General features: G+C 34.3%; 1 protein-coding gene across 3 annotated transcripts in view; it reads left to right on the top strand.

The window, feature by feature from the left end:
• The first annotated feature begins 919 nt into the window (after positions 1–919).
• The window catches only part of LOC114477216 (UTP--glucose-1-phosphate uridylyltransferase-like), a 29,790-nt gene continuing 14,753 nt past the window's right edge, over positions 920–15,956 (top strand). Inside the window, exons 1-4 of one of the 3 annotated variants that reach the window (XM_028469416.1) lie at positions 955–981; positions 1,113–1,170; positions 6,027–6,169; positions 7,670–7,777. In XM_028469416.1, coding sequence (XP_028325217.1) covers positions 6,068–6,169; positions 7,670–7,777 — 210 coding nt within the window. In that variant the 5' untranslated portion in view covers positions 955–981; positions 1,113–1,170; positions 6,027–6,067. Of the gene's footprint in view, positions 982–1,112; positions 1,171–1,944; positions 2,109–6,026; positions 6,170–7,669; positions 7,778–15,956 lie in introns of those variants that run through there. The other 2 variants (XM_028469415.1, XM_028469414.1) reach the window with 2 other exon arrangements.

Below are 15,956 nucleotides of genomic sequence, written 5' to 3'. Positions count from 1 at the left end.
TAGGCCATGATCACACTGAAATAAATTTAAAAAAAAAAAAAAGAGCTTAACACTTTTTTTTTTTTTTTTTTAAATATGTATGTAAATATTCGACAGGGCGGGGGAAGACAAATGAAAACTGCAGTGACATGAATTGACCAGACGGGGTCAGGCATTTCACATTTTTGTTTATGCAGTTATGCATTGCAAATTATATAATACGGATTTAATTTTTGTTTTTATTCCGTAATGTCACAAGAATGATTATGCAATTGATGTTCAGTCTAGTGAATGAGAGTGAGTGGTTGTCTGGCTGTGTTACCCTGCGATGGACTGGCGCCCTGTCCAGGGTGTACCCTCGCCCAGCGCCCAATGAGAGCCGGAGATTGGCACCGGCAGACCCCCGCGACCCTGACAAACAGGAATAAGTGGGTCTGAAATCGATAAATGAATGAATGGTTCAGTCTATTAAACTACAACAGCATTTGAGAAAAATTATCTTTTAAAATTATACCAAAAAATAAGCACTAATCTGACATTTGAGGCTAAATAGAATGTTAAAATTGGCAAATAAATTTGTAAAAACCTAATATTGTGCCGGTATTTATGATTTTTAATTTTTTTTTTTAGTTATACCGTTTATATCTTTTGGAGAAATATTACAAATTATTGCCCTAAACTGGCTCATACGTCACAGGGAACGGAGCGTTCTGATTGGACGTCAGCTTCCTGTAAGGTTTCAACTGATCCATGATAAGATTCTCCAAAATAACTCACAATTTTCTGATAAATTGCACTAATTTCAATCTACTTTTCTAATTTGTTGACCCATGGTGTCCTCTGGCTACACGTAGAGCGGATTATTAGGGTTTGTCTCTTTAACTGGGGAGGACGCCATAAACCGGACATTATTTGACACGTCCGGTTTGAAATCGTCCTATTTTGGTCCTTCAGGCTGACCTCCACGACTGCTCTCCCGGCTGTATCCTGTGGTCGTAAACGGTAGGAAAAGGGCTTTAATGTGGCATTTTTTTTTAGCTTCAAAAGACCGTTAAAAAGCTGCCTTTACTCTCCATGTTGTCGTTAGCTTAGCTGCTTCGTTGCTAAGTTCAGTATTTTCCTTTTCTCTGAAGGGTTGTCACTTGTCAGTGCTGTGGTGCAGCTTTGATAGCCCAGCAAAGGTTATCAGAGGTATGGTGAGTTAAGGGCCCTCCTGTAGATTGGAGTTTCTTATCAGTGATGCAGATTATTATCATTATTTTTTTTTTTTTTCAAAGATGCATAAAACATAATCTTTTTTTATTTGACATATTTTTCCAAAAGTACAGCGAAAATACTAGTACTACTAAATATTTAGCACATAACCTTTTACAGCAACGATGTAAAATTGATTAAAAAAAAAAACAAATAAATAAGAATAAAATTAAAATAAAAAAAATACTTGGTAGTATAAAATAATAATTTTATTTAATGAAAACCAGTCAAATTATAGCACAAAATAAAAATTAAGAAAAATAATTTAATAAATACTGTTTTAGTTTAAAAAAGAAATGTATAAGTAAAATAGATTTACTTTTGTTTACAATAAAGGGAATTTTTCTTCCTTCAATTTACAGTGATTTTTTTTTCCCCTCTTTAGAACATTTTGAGCCCAAATATTGTATTTCATGTGTGTTTGTGATTTCCAGGCTTTAAATATATCAAATACAAAGATATCTGAGAGGCAAATGGTTAATAATTGAAGGGATGTTGCAGGAAGTGTGAGGAGAGTTTACAGACTGAAGATGATGACGATGAGGAGGAGGAGGAGGAGGAAGGCTGCCACAACCTGGATTGGTGACGTTGTTTCTGGAAAACAGAGGATTTATGTTCACTGAGATAATGAACGAGCCCATGTGTTTTATCAGGGCTTCACCCTCCTCCTCCTCCTCCTCCTCCTCCTCTTCCTCTTCCTCAGCGAGTTTTTGAAAGTGAGGACGCGAGTGCCCTGGAATTAATTCACCTTGTTGTCGGAATGTGGTGTGTTCACTTGGATTCTTGATCTAAAGCTTTGGATTCTGCTCACTTTTTCTCTTTTTTGTTGCTGAACTTTCTTACAACGTGAAAAAAAATGTCCCTTTTTGTGAAAGGTAAGATTTCCATATGTAAATCTTGGTTGGTTTTGAGGACTTTGTGTATGTATTGCTATAAATGTATTTGTTAATTTATTTTAGAGCACTTTCCAAAAAAACAAAACTTAGTGTAAAAATTGATTTATTTAAAGATTTTCAAGTATTTGAATCAAACAATAATAATAATAAAAAAAAAACTTACTTTTTTGTACTGGTAGTGGAGGTAAAAGAGGGAAAAAAATCAGGACTCAAAACATTTGTTTTAGTTTTTGTTTAAGATCAGTTTTCATGCTCTTTGTATGCAATGACGAGCTTAATTTTATTGAAAAGATGAATGGTTTTAATCTCCCGTAAAGAAAATTTTTTTAATAGATATAATTAAAAAAAAAAAAAGTCTCAAAAATAAAAATAAATCAAAAACTTTCCTAGTTTTAAAATGAAACAAACCTAAGGGAGATCAGTGGAAAAAAAAACTAATTTTGCTATTGAAGAGAACCATTCGCTCTGTTGCTTCGCGTGCCCGGAGCCTGTCCCCAGTGTAGGTGATGCAGCAGCTGTGTGTTTGGGGACATGTCGATGCTTGTAGTGTCTGTTTCACAGGAGGAAGACTCAGAGGATGGGGAAGTTTCCTCCTTTTGGATTTTCAAAATAAGGTCATCCTACGCACTCGCACAGATGCAACCAGATGAAATTTTCACTTGCAAACACTGAAAAAATTGTCGCATATGCGACAATTTGGTCGCAGTTTTTGAGCCCTGGTTAATGCTAGGTGAATGCTATTGCAAGGCTAATGATAATGCTATGTTAGAGCTAATACTGTGTCAATATTAATGTTAGTTAATGCTATGCTAATGTTAATAATGATGTTAGGCTAATGCTAGGTTATTGTTAGGCCAATGCTATTGCTAGGCAACTGGTAATACCTGGCCAATATTAATGTTAGGTTAATGGCAATGCTATGCTAATGTTAATGATGATCCTAGGTTAATGCTATTGCTAGGTTATTGCTATTGCAAGGTTAATGCTAATGCTAGATAATGCTAATGCTAGCCAATGCCAATGATAAGCTAATGCAGTGTAACGCAGGCCAGCATCTGCATCCTTACTGGCATTTTCCTCAGGAAATACAAATAATATAATTATTATGATTGTTATATATTATTCCTCAACAGGATAGTAAACATCACTGTAGGGCTACATTGTATATGACATTACATTATTATGTTTTTAAGTGTGCAGCAGGAGTAGGGGGTACATGGCTTCAGGTTAAATGTTTGATGGGGTACGGGACTGAGAAAAGTTTGGGAACCACTGTTTTAACCTTTAAGATTTTTGAGCAATGTCCAAGCAATGAAATTCATGTAAAAAGGTTAAAACATTTTTTAAAAAGTTTTGTAGTTTTTATGTAGCATGCAATGCTATGAAGCTGATTGGTCCCTTTTTTTAAATTATATTCTTTATTTGCTTTTTTAAATTTTTTAAAATTTCTCAAAACTGCAGACCAATTCAGTTTAATCTATTTATTTTTTCCATTTATTTATTTAATTAATCATTTTTTAAACCACATTTTAATTAATATATTCATTTTCTATTTTTTTTATTTTTATTTTTAACCAATATAAAATACATTTTCCAAATAAAACCAAAGTATTCTTGGTACATGATTTAAAGCTTCTCTGTAAAAATTCTTTATTTGTTATCTCCTGAATAAAGAATCAGAATCAACTTTATTGGCTATGTAATGAATGTTATACACACGAGGAATTTGACTTGAACTGTGCTCTCTCTCATAATGTAAACATTAAATAATAACAATCAACTAGAAAAATATAAACAGTAGTTAGACTAATATGTGCAAAACTAACTAAAATAATATAACAAGAAAACAATAACAAGATAAGATAATAATAATAAGATAATAGTGCAGTGATGAGTAGTGGAGGTGAACATTTAAATGTAATAGTATGTACATGAACATTCTCAGTGACAGATTGATCCAGGGTTGTTATGTTTAGTTTCATTGTTATTTCACAGAAACAGGTCTGACACCTGGTCTGACATTACTTTTACCGAAGTAAAGCAGAGGAGTCACTACTTGAACTGTTCATTTGTTCAGTGGTTATTATCAGTCGCACAAGCCGGTGTCTATTATGCGGAGGCCTTTTTTTTAATTTAAAGAGAGATTTTAAGTAGAATTTAATAGTTTCAGCAACACATACACGTTGGAGACCCCACAGCGTGTGATGACAGGATATAGGGAGCGGTTCCTCAGTGCAAATAATTTACTAGCGTAACATGCAAATAAAGATTACTGACCACTCTTATCTTTGCTTAAGGGCACTCCGTGCTTGCTTTAAACTTATAGCGTTTAGCCATTATTTAACACTGTTTACAGTCTCACCTTTTATAACAGTCTATCAACCATTAGAAACAAGCTTTGATCCAAATACATGAAGACATGAAGCTTTCATTTTTAATAAGCAGTTACACAGTAATATTGGGCACTTATAGTAAAATACATGGGTAAACGTGTTGCTGTTCATGTCATAGACGCTGTGAAATTATGTTTTCTGTCAGGTTATGCAGAGAAAATGAATTTATATTATTATTTACAGACAGAAACTCAGAGCAAAAGCTTTAAAAATGTAAAGTTTTGTAAGGTACAGAATTTGTAAAAAGGGAAAGAATCAAAATTACTAGAAGTTACACTGGGAAAACGTCCCTATTTTTAAAAACAAGCACAGATGGCAGTACAGAATTAGTCAAAAAAAAAAAAAACATGCTAAATTACAAAAGACTACACAAAAATATGACAAAAAATACACAAATTTACTCCAAAACTCAGAAGATGGCTAAAAAAAGAACAGAAAAATAAACAAAACAAGAACACAAATGACTCCATAAATGCGAAAAATGACTCATAAGATACAATATTCAAAGTGATAACTGAAATACACAAAATGACTCCAAAAATATGCAAAAATAACGACTACAGTAATATAAAAACACAAAATGAGAGACAAATATGCACAACAAACGAAAATAGACTAAACCTGTTATTGTTCCCTGCATTAAACTTCAAATTGGTCCTTTTGCTAATGCTGAGATGATATTCAAGCAGTGTATTTATTACAATACGTATGTTAATACATAACATGTCATTAGCCATATAGGCCACAAATCTATATGCACATACTGTACGACTGAAGCATTTCCTGTTTGTATTAAATAACTTGAAATAAATAAATAAAATAAAGATAATGAATATTCCTATATTGTGGCCCTCGTATCAGACAATCACATTTTTGTGGCCCCCATTGTGATCAATGTGGCCCATCACATGAATGAAATTACCTTCAAATAAAAGCTTTAAAGTTTTTGTGTTTTTTTTTGTATTTTTTATAATATCTTGTCAGATCCTTGTTGCCATTCGTGAATATGTTTACTGTATTAAATTAGATTTTATTGAGATTTATTTAAATACTGAGAATTCTCGCTTGCTTGAGATAGCAGGACTGTTTTTGTTATGTAGACCAAACCATTTAAAAAAATTATTGGGATAATCAATGTCTAAAGCATTTGACTTATGTGGCATGTATAGTCGAACAAGTTCTATTCATTTTTTTATGAATAATACAGTTTAATTTATTATGAATGAGGTATTGTCTCCCTGGGATTTCCCTCTATATACTGTATGGTTACAGATTTAGTTTTTGTAGTTTTATTTCGAACATGGTTGCAATTATTTGATGGAAAATGAGGTGGGATAAGAAGTGTGATGAGTAAATAAAGAAACAACGTGCTCTTGCGTAAGCAGGATTACAGTTTGCTTTTACAGCTACAACAGCTGGTTGGATTTGTGTTGGAAACCTTCCGAGGATGTGCAACATGGCTGAGCTCACGTTTGTAAACGTTCCTTTCCCATCGTCTCTTCAGGTCTTTCTCCGGGTCTCAGTAAAGGAACGCCAAGCAAAGGGATGGCCGAGTTCCAGGAAATGATGCGGCAGCAGCTGGAGAGCTCCATGCACGCTGAGCTGGAGAAACTCTTGGAAACCACCAGCCCCGGCCCTGAAAGAGAGGTACTGTACTGGGTCTATTGGAGCATATGGTTGGAAGGGTTTAGCATCATCATCTGGAACAACACAACAGTGACACATACTGTACTGTAGCATTGTGCCAAGGCGAGCTCCACCAACACGTTTAAAGTGATGACATACATCCCTACCTCATAGGGCAGTGGTTCCCACCCTTAATTTGTTTTTTATCATGTTTGTGATATAGTGCGAGTACTTATCGTAGTAGTTCTTGTCCTGGAACTCCTCCTAGGCTATTAATGCAGCACTAATGACATGTACATCATCTCATAGGGTCAATGTCAAGGATGTGCAGTCGACCTTTTTTGGAGACAAAATGTCAAGGTCAAGGTCGCGTCAAGTGTCGAAAACTAAAGTTTTCCATATCTTGTCAACAAATCCAGATACAGGTTGTCATTTTTTTCAAATTGCCAAATTATATATATATGTATTTTTTGTAAACAAGATTTGTATTTGAGGAAGTGAAAATATTGAATACAGTTGCTTGAGATTGTGTGTGGTGTTTTAATTTGAAAAAAAAAAAAAAAAATTATAAAAATGTTGTAATTCTTTAAAAAAATATTTAATTAACTATTTAATTATTTAATTTTAATACTGTTTTTTTACTAGATTTTTATTTGAGGAAATTAAATTATAGAATACAGTTGATTGAGAGTGTGTGGTGTTTTAATTTGAAAAAATTACAAAATATATAATTTTTATTTAATATTATTATTTAATTAACCATTTCATTTTTATACTGTATTTTTTTTCTAGAAATACATTTGAGGAAGTTTTGAGAAATAATTTGAGAGAGTAATAATTTAAAAAAATTACAAAAATGTAATTTTCATCAGTATTTTTTATTTTAAAATCAATTACTAGATATTTCAGGTGATTACCCAGAGTTCACCAGCAGCCTGTGCTTCACTGTGAGCAGTAATAATTAAAGATGAAGCGATAAAGGAGAGACTTTAACACAGTCAGCTGTGATTGTAGCTTAATAAACAACACTGTAATAAAAACATAAGCTGTGGTTTGCACTTGACGTTTACATGGATGTACGATAAATATTGGTTAATAATTACATCAGTGGTTCTCGACCTTTTTTTGAATCGTGACCCCGTTTTTATATCGTAAATTTCTGGCGACCCCAAAGACTTTTTTCTTCTTCTAGAATTAGTCTGTGATCATGTTTGTTATCCTGTGTTTAGTGTTACAAATATAGATTATGATGCGCCAGCTCAGATATTTTTGTACTGCATGTCATTTTAGCTATATTCATATTTGAGAAAGTGAAAGTATAACATACTGTAGTTGTTTAAAGTTGTTTTTATTTGAAAAATATTTAAAACATTTTTTTTTTTATCAATTACTGTACATTTCAGGCATTTCCAGGTTCACCCCAAGGTTGAAAAACCCTGTATTACATTTTATTTTTGAGTTTTGATTGGTTCAATATAGTGATCTGAAACTAATGCGTTTCTTTTGTTTTGTTTTTTTTAGGCTTCCAGGAAAGACTTTGAGGGCTTCACGAACCTTTTCCACAGATTCCTGCAGGTGAAAGGACCGTCAGTGGAGTGGATCAAGATACAAAGACCTCCAGAAGATTCTGTACGTACACTTTATGTTTTTTAATCTGCAAGGCTGTGTTTTCCTGGCAACGTTTACATGAGAGCTTTCCTTCACCTTTAATTCCGAATTTGTCGAGCTGTAGCTTCAAAACTACTGTGGAAAAAAAGTGAAAATAGTACTTGTTATGTGGTCTATATTGTAGCCGAAAAGAAAAGGTTTTGTGTTTTTTCCGATACGTCACATTCGCCCCCTGTCCAGTCAGAAGCCTTCACAACTCCCAGACCTAAAGCAGAATTAAATATAGGCGAATAAACATGTTTTCCTTGTATACCTCAATTTGGAATTACTATTTCCATGTAAAAAAAGCAGAATACTTTTTAAATTATGAATTAAAAAACGTCCTGTAAACCTGGCCAGTGTGAGCTTGTGTCATCGAAAGAAAGCGGAAACTTTCTTTCAATTTTTGTTATTCAATTTTTTTTACAATTTTACAATAAAGTTTAGAGACTAAAGACACTTGCTACATATGAACAATGGAAGAAGTAACAAAATAGTTTTATTATGGTTTTGTATACGTGTTCAGATGCTGATCTTCTTTCAAATATATAATAAACTTCTGTCTTTGTTCCTTTTAGTTTCACTTCTTTCAGAAAAAACAAAGCATTCTTCCAACTTTACCCAAGGTTAATAAATATGACAAGGCGTTTAGAAATTTAAATGTGTATTTGAAAAATGCACAAAAACACATCTTTCAGATTATTGGAGGACCATAGTTTTCATTGGTGGTCTGATGATTTATTAATGTTTGGGTGAAACTGGTGTCCGTGATAACTGATGACTGACCTGGTTGTTTGTCTTTCATTTTTAGCTGAAATAATAAAAAAGGCTAAATGATTAATAGAGCTACATGATGAATCTGAAAGCTGCTCAACTGTCACCCTGTGATCAATAATCTACCTCTTCATGGGAAGCTTTCAATCAATCAATCAACTTTATTTGTCCTAAATAGGGGTGGATTCAGAGTGTAACAACATAAAAACATGTATTAGTGCAATTTCACCCAATAAAAAAACAAGGTAACATAAAAACAATATAAATATAAATCAAGCAAATAAACTTGTGGCGTTTATAGACAAGTGTGATGATGATCTTCTTTTACTGGAATTAAGAAGCGATAAAGGAGTGTTTGTATTGGTTGGTTTTGATCATTGGAACTAGTCTGAGACAGGAAGCTGATAAGAGAAGATCACATTGGTGATGTAGAGGATGTGAGCTATCTGTTGCCCTATCACACTTTAACCTGTGAACCATATTAGTTGTGTGAGTAGGATGGATGGATCATGAGAAAAGCTTGAAAGTGAAAGTTAACGTTCTGCTGGAGTCTTCATAAAAAGCAAAGTCTGTGCTGCTCATTCCACTGAAACCTTCAGGAAGTGTATGAAGGTCCTCCAATCGTCTAAATTTAAAAACAATCATCATAAAGTCATGGTTCCTGGGAACCAGAAAGGAGACGCTACAGCCACTTTGGAAAGTTTAACTGGAAGAGAAGTCGGCTCTGCTTTGATCTGGGATCCCTTTGGAATGGAGGCACTGCATATGGAAGCAGATCAGGTAGTTCCTTAATTAATATGGTTTCAGTGGATTTGTGAAGACATCTTCAGCGATTTAATCATTTTCTATATGTTATACATTGTTTAAGACTGCTTTTTTAATCTAAGAAAGACAGTGTAGGCCTCGTAAGCTGGGTTTCCATTACACACTTTCTCAAAATAAAAGCGAAATTTCTAAATGTTGCCAAAGTATAATTGCGCATTGAACGTGTTTTCATTGAATATTGTTTTGGGAGGCGCCTCGTAACTCCCGTGAAATCTCATCCCGTGAGACTTCGCTGCAGAACTTCCTTTGTAACACACTGTATTTCTTTGTTGTTTCACGTCTAATGTGGCAGTAATAATTTTATAGTATAATGTTTAGAAATGTCCCGGTTTCTTCTTCTGTCCACACGTACCGCCTCATGTTTTCTCAGAGAGCAGTGGTCATGTGACCAGGGACGTCACGATCTGTGACGTACCTAGGTGTTTCCATGGCGTTTTTGCGTCACATTTCAACATCTGAAATACTTCCTCATGAATGCGTAAAAACGTTTTAGTGATATTTGAGCGTTTTTTTTTTTCGAAATTCAGGTGTTTTGTTTACATTGCCAGTTTTTATTGTGCTATTTAGATTTTGCGCATTTCCAAGGGTAATGGAAACACACCTGTAGATCAATAACTTGTGGATCATTTGCTCCAATAAAAATATGTAAAACATTTAAGTTTGTATTTATCTTATTTACATTTTTGGAAAATTGGCGCATTGCGTTGTGGTATGTGGAGTTCCGTAAACGGATGCATAGAAGTGTTTTTTTTACTGTGATTCCTTGTGTTTCTTCTCCAGACAAAAAGGACAGTGATGGTTTGACTTCGTTTCTGTTCAGTTTAATATCACCTCAATTCATAAGACATTAAATTTCGGCCTAAACAAGCATCAACTATTGTTTTGCTGCAACTTTTAGTCGATGAAAAACTCAGAAATGTGTTGAGAAGTCACTTGAGCAGAGTTTTTGGTACCAAACACAAGAAATTACAGTAAGAATGAAGTTAAAACACTTGCATGTATCCGTCTACAGGACTCCACATCCCACAATGCAATGCGCCAAACTTTTCTCATAAACAGAGTGTTTAGTGGAGATCAAAACCAACTTTTCGATCCATCGATCTTTATTTTTTATTGATCTATGAGGCTGACACATTGTCTTTATCTGACAAAATGTTATCAGGGACACGTCCAACCTTACAGGTGATAAGTGGAATTATTTATGAATATATTTACGATATTTAAGATAATGAGTAATTTATTCAGCATTTTTCATTTTTCAACAATAAATGACACCAATAGAAAATCCAATAAAGTGGCATAATTACTTGTGAAGTGTAAGTGTATATTTATCTATGTGAGGTAAATGATCTTATTGGTGTCGCCATTTTAGACCTCCTATGTTTTATTACCATTTTATTTTTTAAAAACCTGAAAATGCTCATTTTGCCCCCGATTATTCATTAAACATTTTAGTTTTTACTTCTTCAATCATCAAACAGGAAGTAAACACGTTGGGTTCATTAAAGATCGACATATTTATAAATGCTTAACGCTCTTTATCCTTATAGACAAAAGTAATAAAAAGTAATGATGTGTAGGATAATGAGTCCAAAGGTACAAAGCCACATTTGAGTCAGTCACATTAAACTAAAGAACTTAATTAATAATTGATGAAGATTTTTACACCAATTTATGTCAATGATTGAGAATAAAACAGAAACTCAGGTTTTTCTAAAAATACACAGTGATATTTTGAAGTATAATAATATTTGTGAAATTACAGCCACACACACTATTATTTTTATTTATTTAGTTTTCTTTAGTGGTACTTAAAAGAACAAGGATTGTCATAATTCAATGTATTATAGCTCTACAAAGCAGTTCACATGGGGTTTGTTAGTAGAAAGAAAACCAACAGGCGGAAAAGCACTTGAACGCAACGTTGCATCTTTTAGTTTCTCTTCCTCGTCATGAATTAGAATCAAATTACAGTTTCCTATTATTCAAAGTACTAACAGTGTGTTCAGAAATGTCACACCACTGTAATAATGGTTTCAGGATTACAGCTATTTGTGTGTGTGTGTGTGTGTGTGTGTGTGTGTGTGTGTGTGTGTGTGTGTGTGTGTGTGTGTGTGTGTGTGTGTGTGTGTGTGTGTGTGTGTGTGTGTGTGTGTGTGTGTGTGTGTGTGTGTGTGTGTGTGTGTGTGTGTGTGTGTGTGTGTGTGTGTGTGTGTGTGTGTGTGGTGTGTGTGTGTGTGTGGTGTTACATAAACTTTATCTGCTGAATGTGCTTTTCCAGCAGATCAGTTAACAATAATACTGACCTTTGATAAGCCAACAATGAGCTTTTCCCTTCACACATTTATCACAAGTTAGTTAAAAGCTGTCTGGATAACAAAATAAATGTTAATATGTTAAATAATGAAAATCAAATCAATTATAAATAAGTTCAACACACCAAGCTACCAAAAATTATACTGACTAAAAAATAAAGTTTAAGGCACACAAAAAAGCCCATTTTTTGTCTGTTTAAATCAAATTTGAATGTATTCTATATGACCAATTTATTATTATCTCTCAATATGAGTCACTTGAAGTGGATCAATATAAAATGCTTACACTTTATAGTATTATATAACATTTAGAATGTAATAAAAAAAAAAAAAAATATATATATATATATATATATATATATATTTGCTTGTATTTCAAATAAATTATTTGAATGAATCATAAACAACCTGCAAATGGTTACTGACTGAAATCAATATGTATAAAAAAATATAAAAAGTCACTTGTAAGACTTTATCAAGTGTAACAAAAAGACTAAAATATTGTTTCAGGTCAGTCATAGTCTTCACTTTTCTCAGCATTTACCAAATATCACCTTTTTTATAAATCTGACTTAGTGATCCAGTTTTCAAAACATTGAAGGCGATGCACTTAAGAGCCTATAGAAATAAGATTAATACGCACAATGATATTAACTGAATACCCTAAGTAGCTTATTAGAACCTAATTTGTAAACCTACCATACTTTATTTGATTTTTAAAGCATCCTTTAATTTGTTTACATTTTTTGGAATTTTTTAACAATTAAACTAAGTTTAAAAATATGTTTTATCCTTTTTTTTACTTTATAAAATAATAGTTAATATACACCAATTGAAACCAATAGGATTTACAGTTTGTTTTAGAGCAAACAACTGAATACTGAGGGAGAACATGGGAACTCCACACACTAAGACCAGGATTTAACCACACGGCTGAGAAATTAAGACCCAATTAAGAATATAGTCTTGTATTCTTTGTCAAAAATCTATTAAATATTAATATATTTTATGGCCGGAAAATGTGGTTTTCTTCTTTTTGCACATTTTTGCTAAATGAATTAGTTTCCTTTTGTGCTGTGTTTTTGAATGCAGCGTTGTTAGCTTTGTATGTAGTTAAATATTCACCTTTTGTATTTTTAATCAGTGCCTTTGTGGATTCAGTGAATGAATCCTGTAATTATGTAAAAACTACTTCACTTTCAAGGTGACATTCAAAGCCCTGTTAAATGTTTCCACCTCACTGAAAGCTCAGCGTTTTATCAGATGGAGTCACGAGTTCACACACACGCACACGCACATGCACACGCACACACACACGGCCTAATCTACTTCCCTGCTCGGCCTCCTGCTCACAGACAGTCAAGATGTCACAATCTGAGAAACATGCATTTGCTTATTTTAAGGCAAAAGATCCAAATTAACGTGTTTGAAAGGTTAGGATCACCTAAATCAGCTTTTCTCAACTGGTGGGTCGGGACCCGAAAGTGGGTTGCGGACCTGTACTGGGTGGGTCCCGGACAGCTGGTCAACAATAAATAAATACTTAACGTCTCTCATGTTGGACTTCTTTTTAACAGGCATGCTGTGAAATGCATGTTGCACAGGAAAATTTATAGATTTATGTTTTCAAAAGGATTAAATATGGTTTTTTTTCAACAGCAATTTGTGAAAAACCTAATTTGGTTGGTAGAATTCTAATTAATAAAAAAAGTGGGTCACGATTTAATGAGGGTGGGTCCCAGGTTGAGACCAGTTGAGAACCCCTGACCTAAATGACCACTCATTTGCAAATGCATTATGTTGGCACTTCAATATTTTATACTTTTATAATTCCCACTTTAAAGGGGACATATCATGCTAAATCCACTTTTTTAGCCCTTAAATGCATTTTGTTGTATATTTAGAGTGTTTAAAAGTACAGAAAAAATCTAATTAGTCTCTTCAGGTGCTCCGTAGATATCTTTATATTCTGTTTTGCTCATATTTTTCAATCTGTTTCGATTTTTCTATTCTCTATTACGTTTTTTGAACTATTACATCACAGTATTTGCAGCGGAACTGCCAAATTAGTACATCAACTCCAGGCCCAACACTTCGAGCAATCCGCCATTTTTATTTCTCGCTTTTATTTTGTAGTCCAAGCTCAAGGATGCCGAAGTTACGAGAGGAGAAATCAAAATGTTTGGTTGTTGGATGTAGTAACCCACACGCTTCATTACACCGTTTCCCATCATCAGAACCTTTTCAAAGTGCCTGGTTGAGTTTTATTTTTCACGGAAATGTACCCACATCTGTGGGTAAGGTCATTTTTGTGTGCACGAAGCACTTCAATGATGACTGCTTCTGCAACCTCCACCAGTATAAAGAAGGATTTGCCGAAAGACTTTGTCTGATTGAGGGTTCAATTCCTTCTATCTTTGGAGACGATGAACAGAGCACTTCGGTAAGCTGTAAATAACGCTAAAAAGTGTGATGATAAGACGTCCCTGTCATTGTTTTGTTAGCATTAGCAGTTGCACCGTCTTCAGACTTAATATGTTAGCGCTGTGTGCTCGTTTTAGATCCTTGATGATATGGCCTACGTGATTTAATTTAAGTCTAAAGTTTTCATTAGTCATTTCATTTTGCCGTTTTTGTCTTTGAAAAGACTGTATTAAAATGCATTTCGTGACGTTAGCTTGGCGCTAGCGTTAGCTCGGTGCTTGTGTTAGCTCACTTGTTAGGGTTCTGCAGGTTCATCATCTTCATTTTCATCTCGCTCCACTGGGTCAGACTCTGGCTGGAACATGTAAGGCTAGATGGACGAGTCTTCTGTTGTTGACATTGTGTAAATAACGTGTGAATAAACCTTTTCTGCGCCGCTACATAGCCGTATCTCTTCTATCAAACTACAAAAATTGCCGAGCAGGGTGGAGTTGAACCGAGTGTCACCTGAAGAGGGGGCGGGGTATGGAGTGCATCATTTGCATTTAAAGAGACCGCACCAAAACGAGTTGCTCTCAGAAGCACATCAGAATAGGGGTAGAAAAGGGGTGGAGCTATAATAATGAGGAATTCAGACCCAAGCATTGCAGTTCTGCTTTATATAGACCACAACTGTATGATTTATATTTAAAAAGGAAGGATTTAAAACCATGATATGTCCCCTTTAAGAAGGGAATTGTGTAATTTCCATCAGTCATAATCATTTTAATTCATGGGCCAAATACGGAGTAGTTTGATCTCAAGTGGGCCACAGATTTTTGACTTAAACATTAATAAGCCCGGGTTTTCACCTCCATGCATAAATAATAATTATGGAAGGAACCAACAATATGCAGTCTCTGCTGGCTCTTCACTGTACATTTCTGACCCATTTGTTCATTTTTTTGGAGGGAAATGTTATGGATTATTTTATGGATTATTGCAGGATTTTGATTAGAAAAGAATGAGTTACTGTATTTCAACAATTTGAGATAAAAAAAAAAGAGAGACTGCGGATTGAGCCTTTGTCACGCAGCACAGGGCGGCGTGTGTGTGTGTGTATTTCAGAATTAAATTTGCAGATTTATGCTTGTACTTTTAGAATTTGTAACTTTTAATCTTTTTGACTTTTGAATTTTTTCTTTCACATTAATTTCTATTGGAAATTTCAGCTTTTTCAACTTTTAACCCCTTCATCTCCAGCCATTCTTCAACTGATTTTGACCTATGCTATTCTAACTAATAGATCTGTGCTGTTTTTCTATATTTAATCATCGATTTTAGTTACATTGTGAGAGCAACTGATGCATTGTTTTCTTGGCGGGAGGTAATTCAATGATGAGGGCCATGCATCGTTATCTGTTGAACCTCCATGACAGCACGGTGGTCGTCCTATGGCTGTTTACACTCCCTGTTTAGTGTTTACTCTTTATCGTCTCCCCTCGTGGACTTTGAGCGACCTTGGGAAAAAAGCGCCATCATTGTGACATTTACGAGTTCATTACCGAGCAAACAAAGACAATTTAAATGTGTTTTCACAGCTTTGTTTCAAACACTATTCTTTATTTGTTCAGGTTGTATCGGTGTGGTGAGCCAATAGTGTCTTTATCTATTTTTCAGTCTGGCATCATTCAACGTGGCTGGGATTAGAACAGGAACTCTCAGCATGCAAAAACACTAGACTGACCTGATCTGACTCACACGCAGATGTTGCATCATAGCTTTGATAAAAAGGGAAGAGCTTTGATGCAGCCTGTTGTTTGGTTTGGTGCTGTTTTAGGGAA

This window comes from Gouania willdenowi, chromosome 15 (genome assembly GCF_900634775.1).
Source record: "Gouania willdenowi chromosome 15, fGouWil2.1, whole genome shotgun sequence".
In the NCBI taxonomy this organism is placed as follows: Eukaryota; Metazoa; Chordata; class Actinopteri; order Blenniiformes; family Gobiesocidae; genus Gouania; species Gouania willdenowi.
This window is presented reverse-complemented; position numbering and strand designations above follow the sequence as displayed.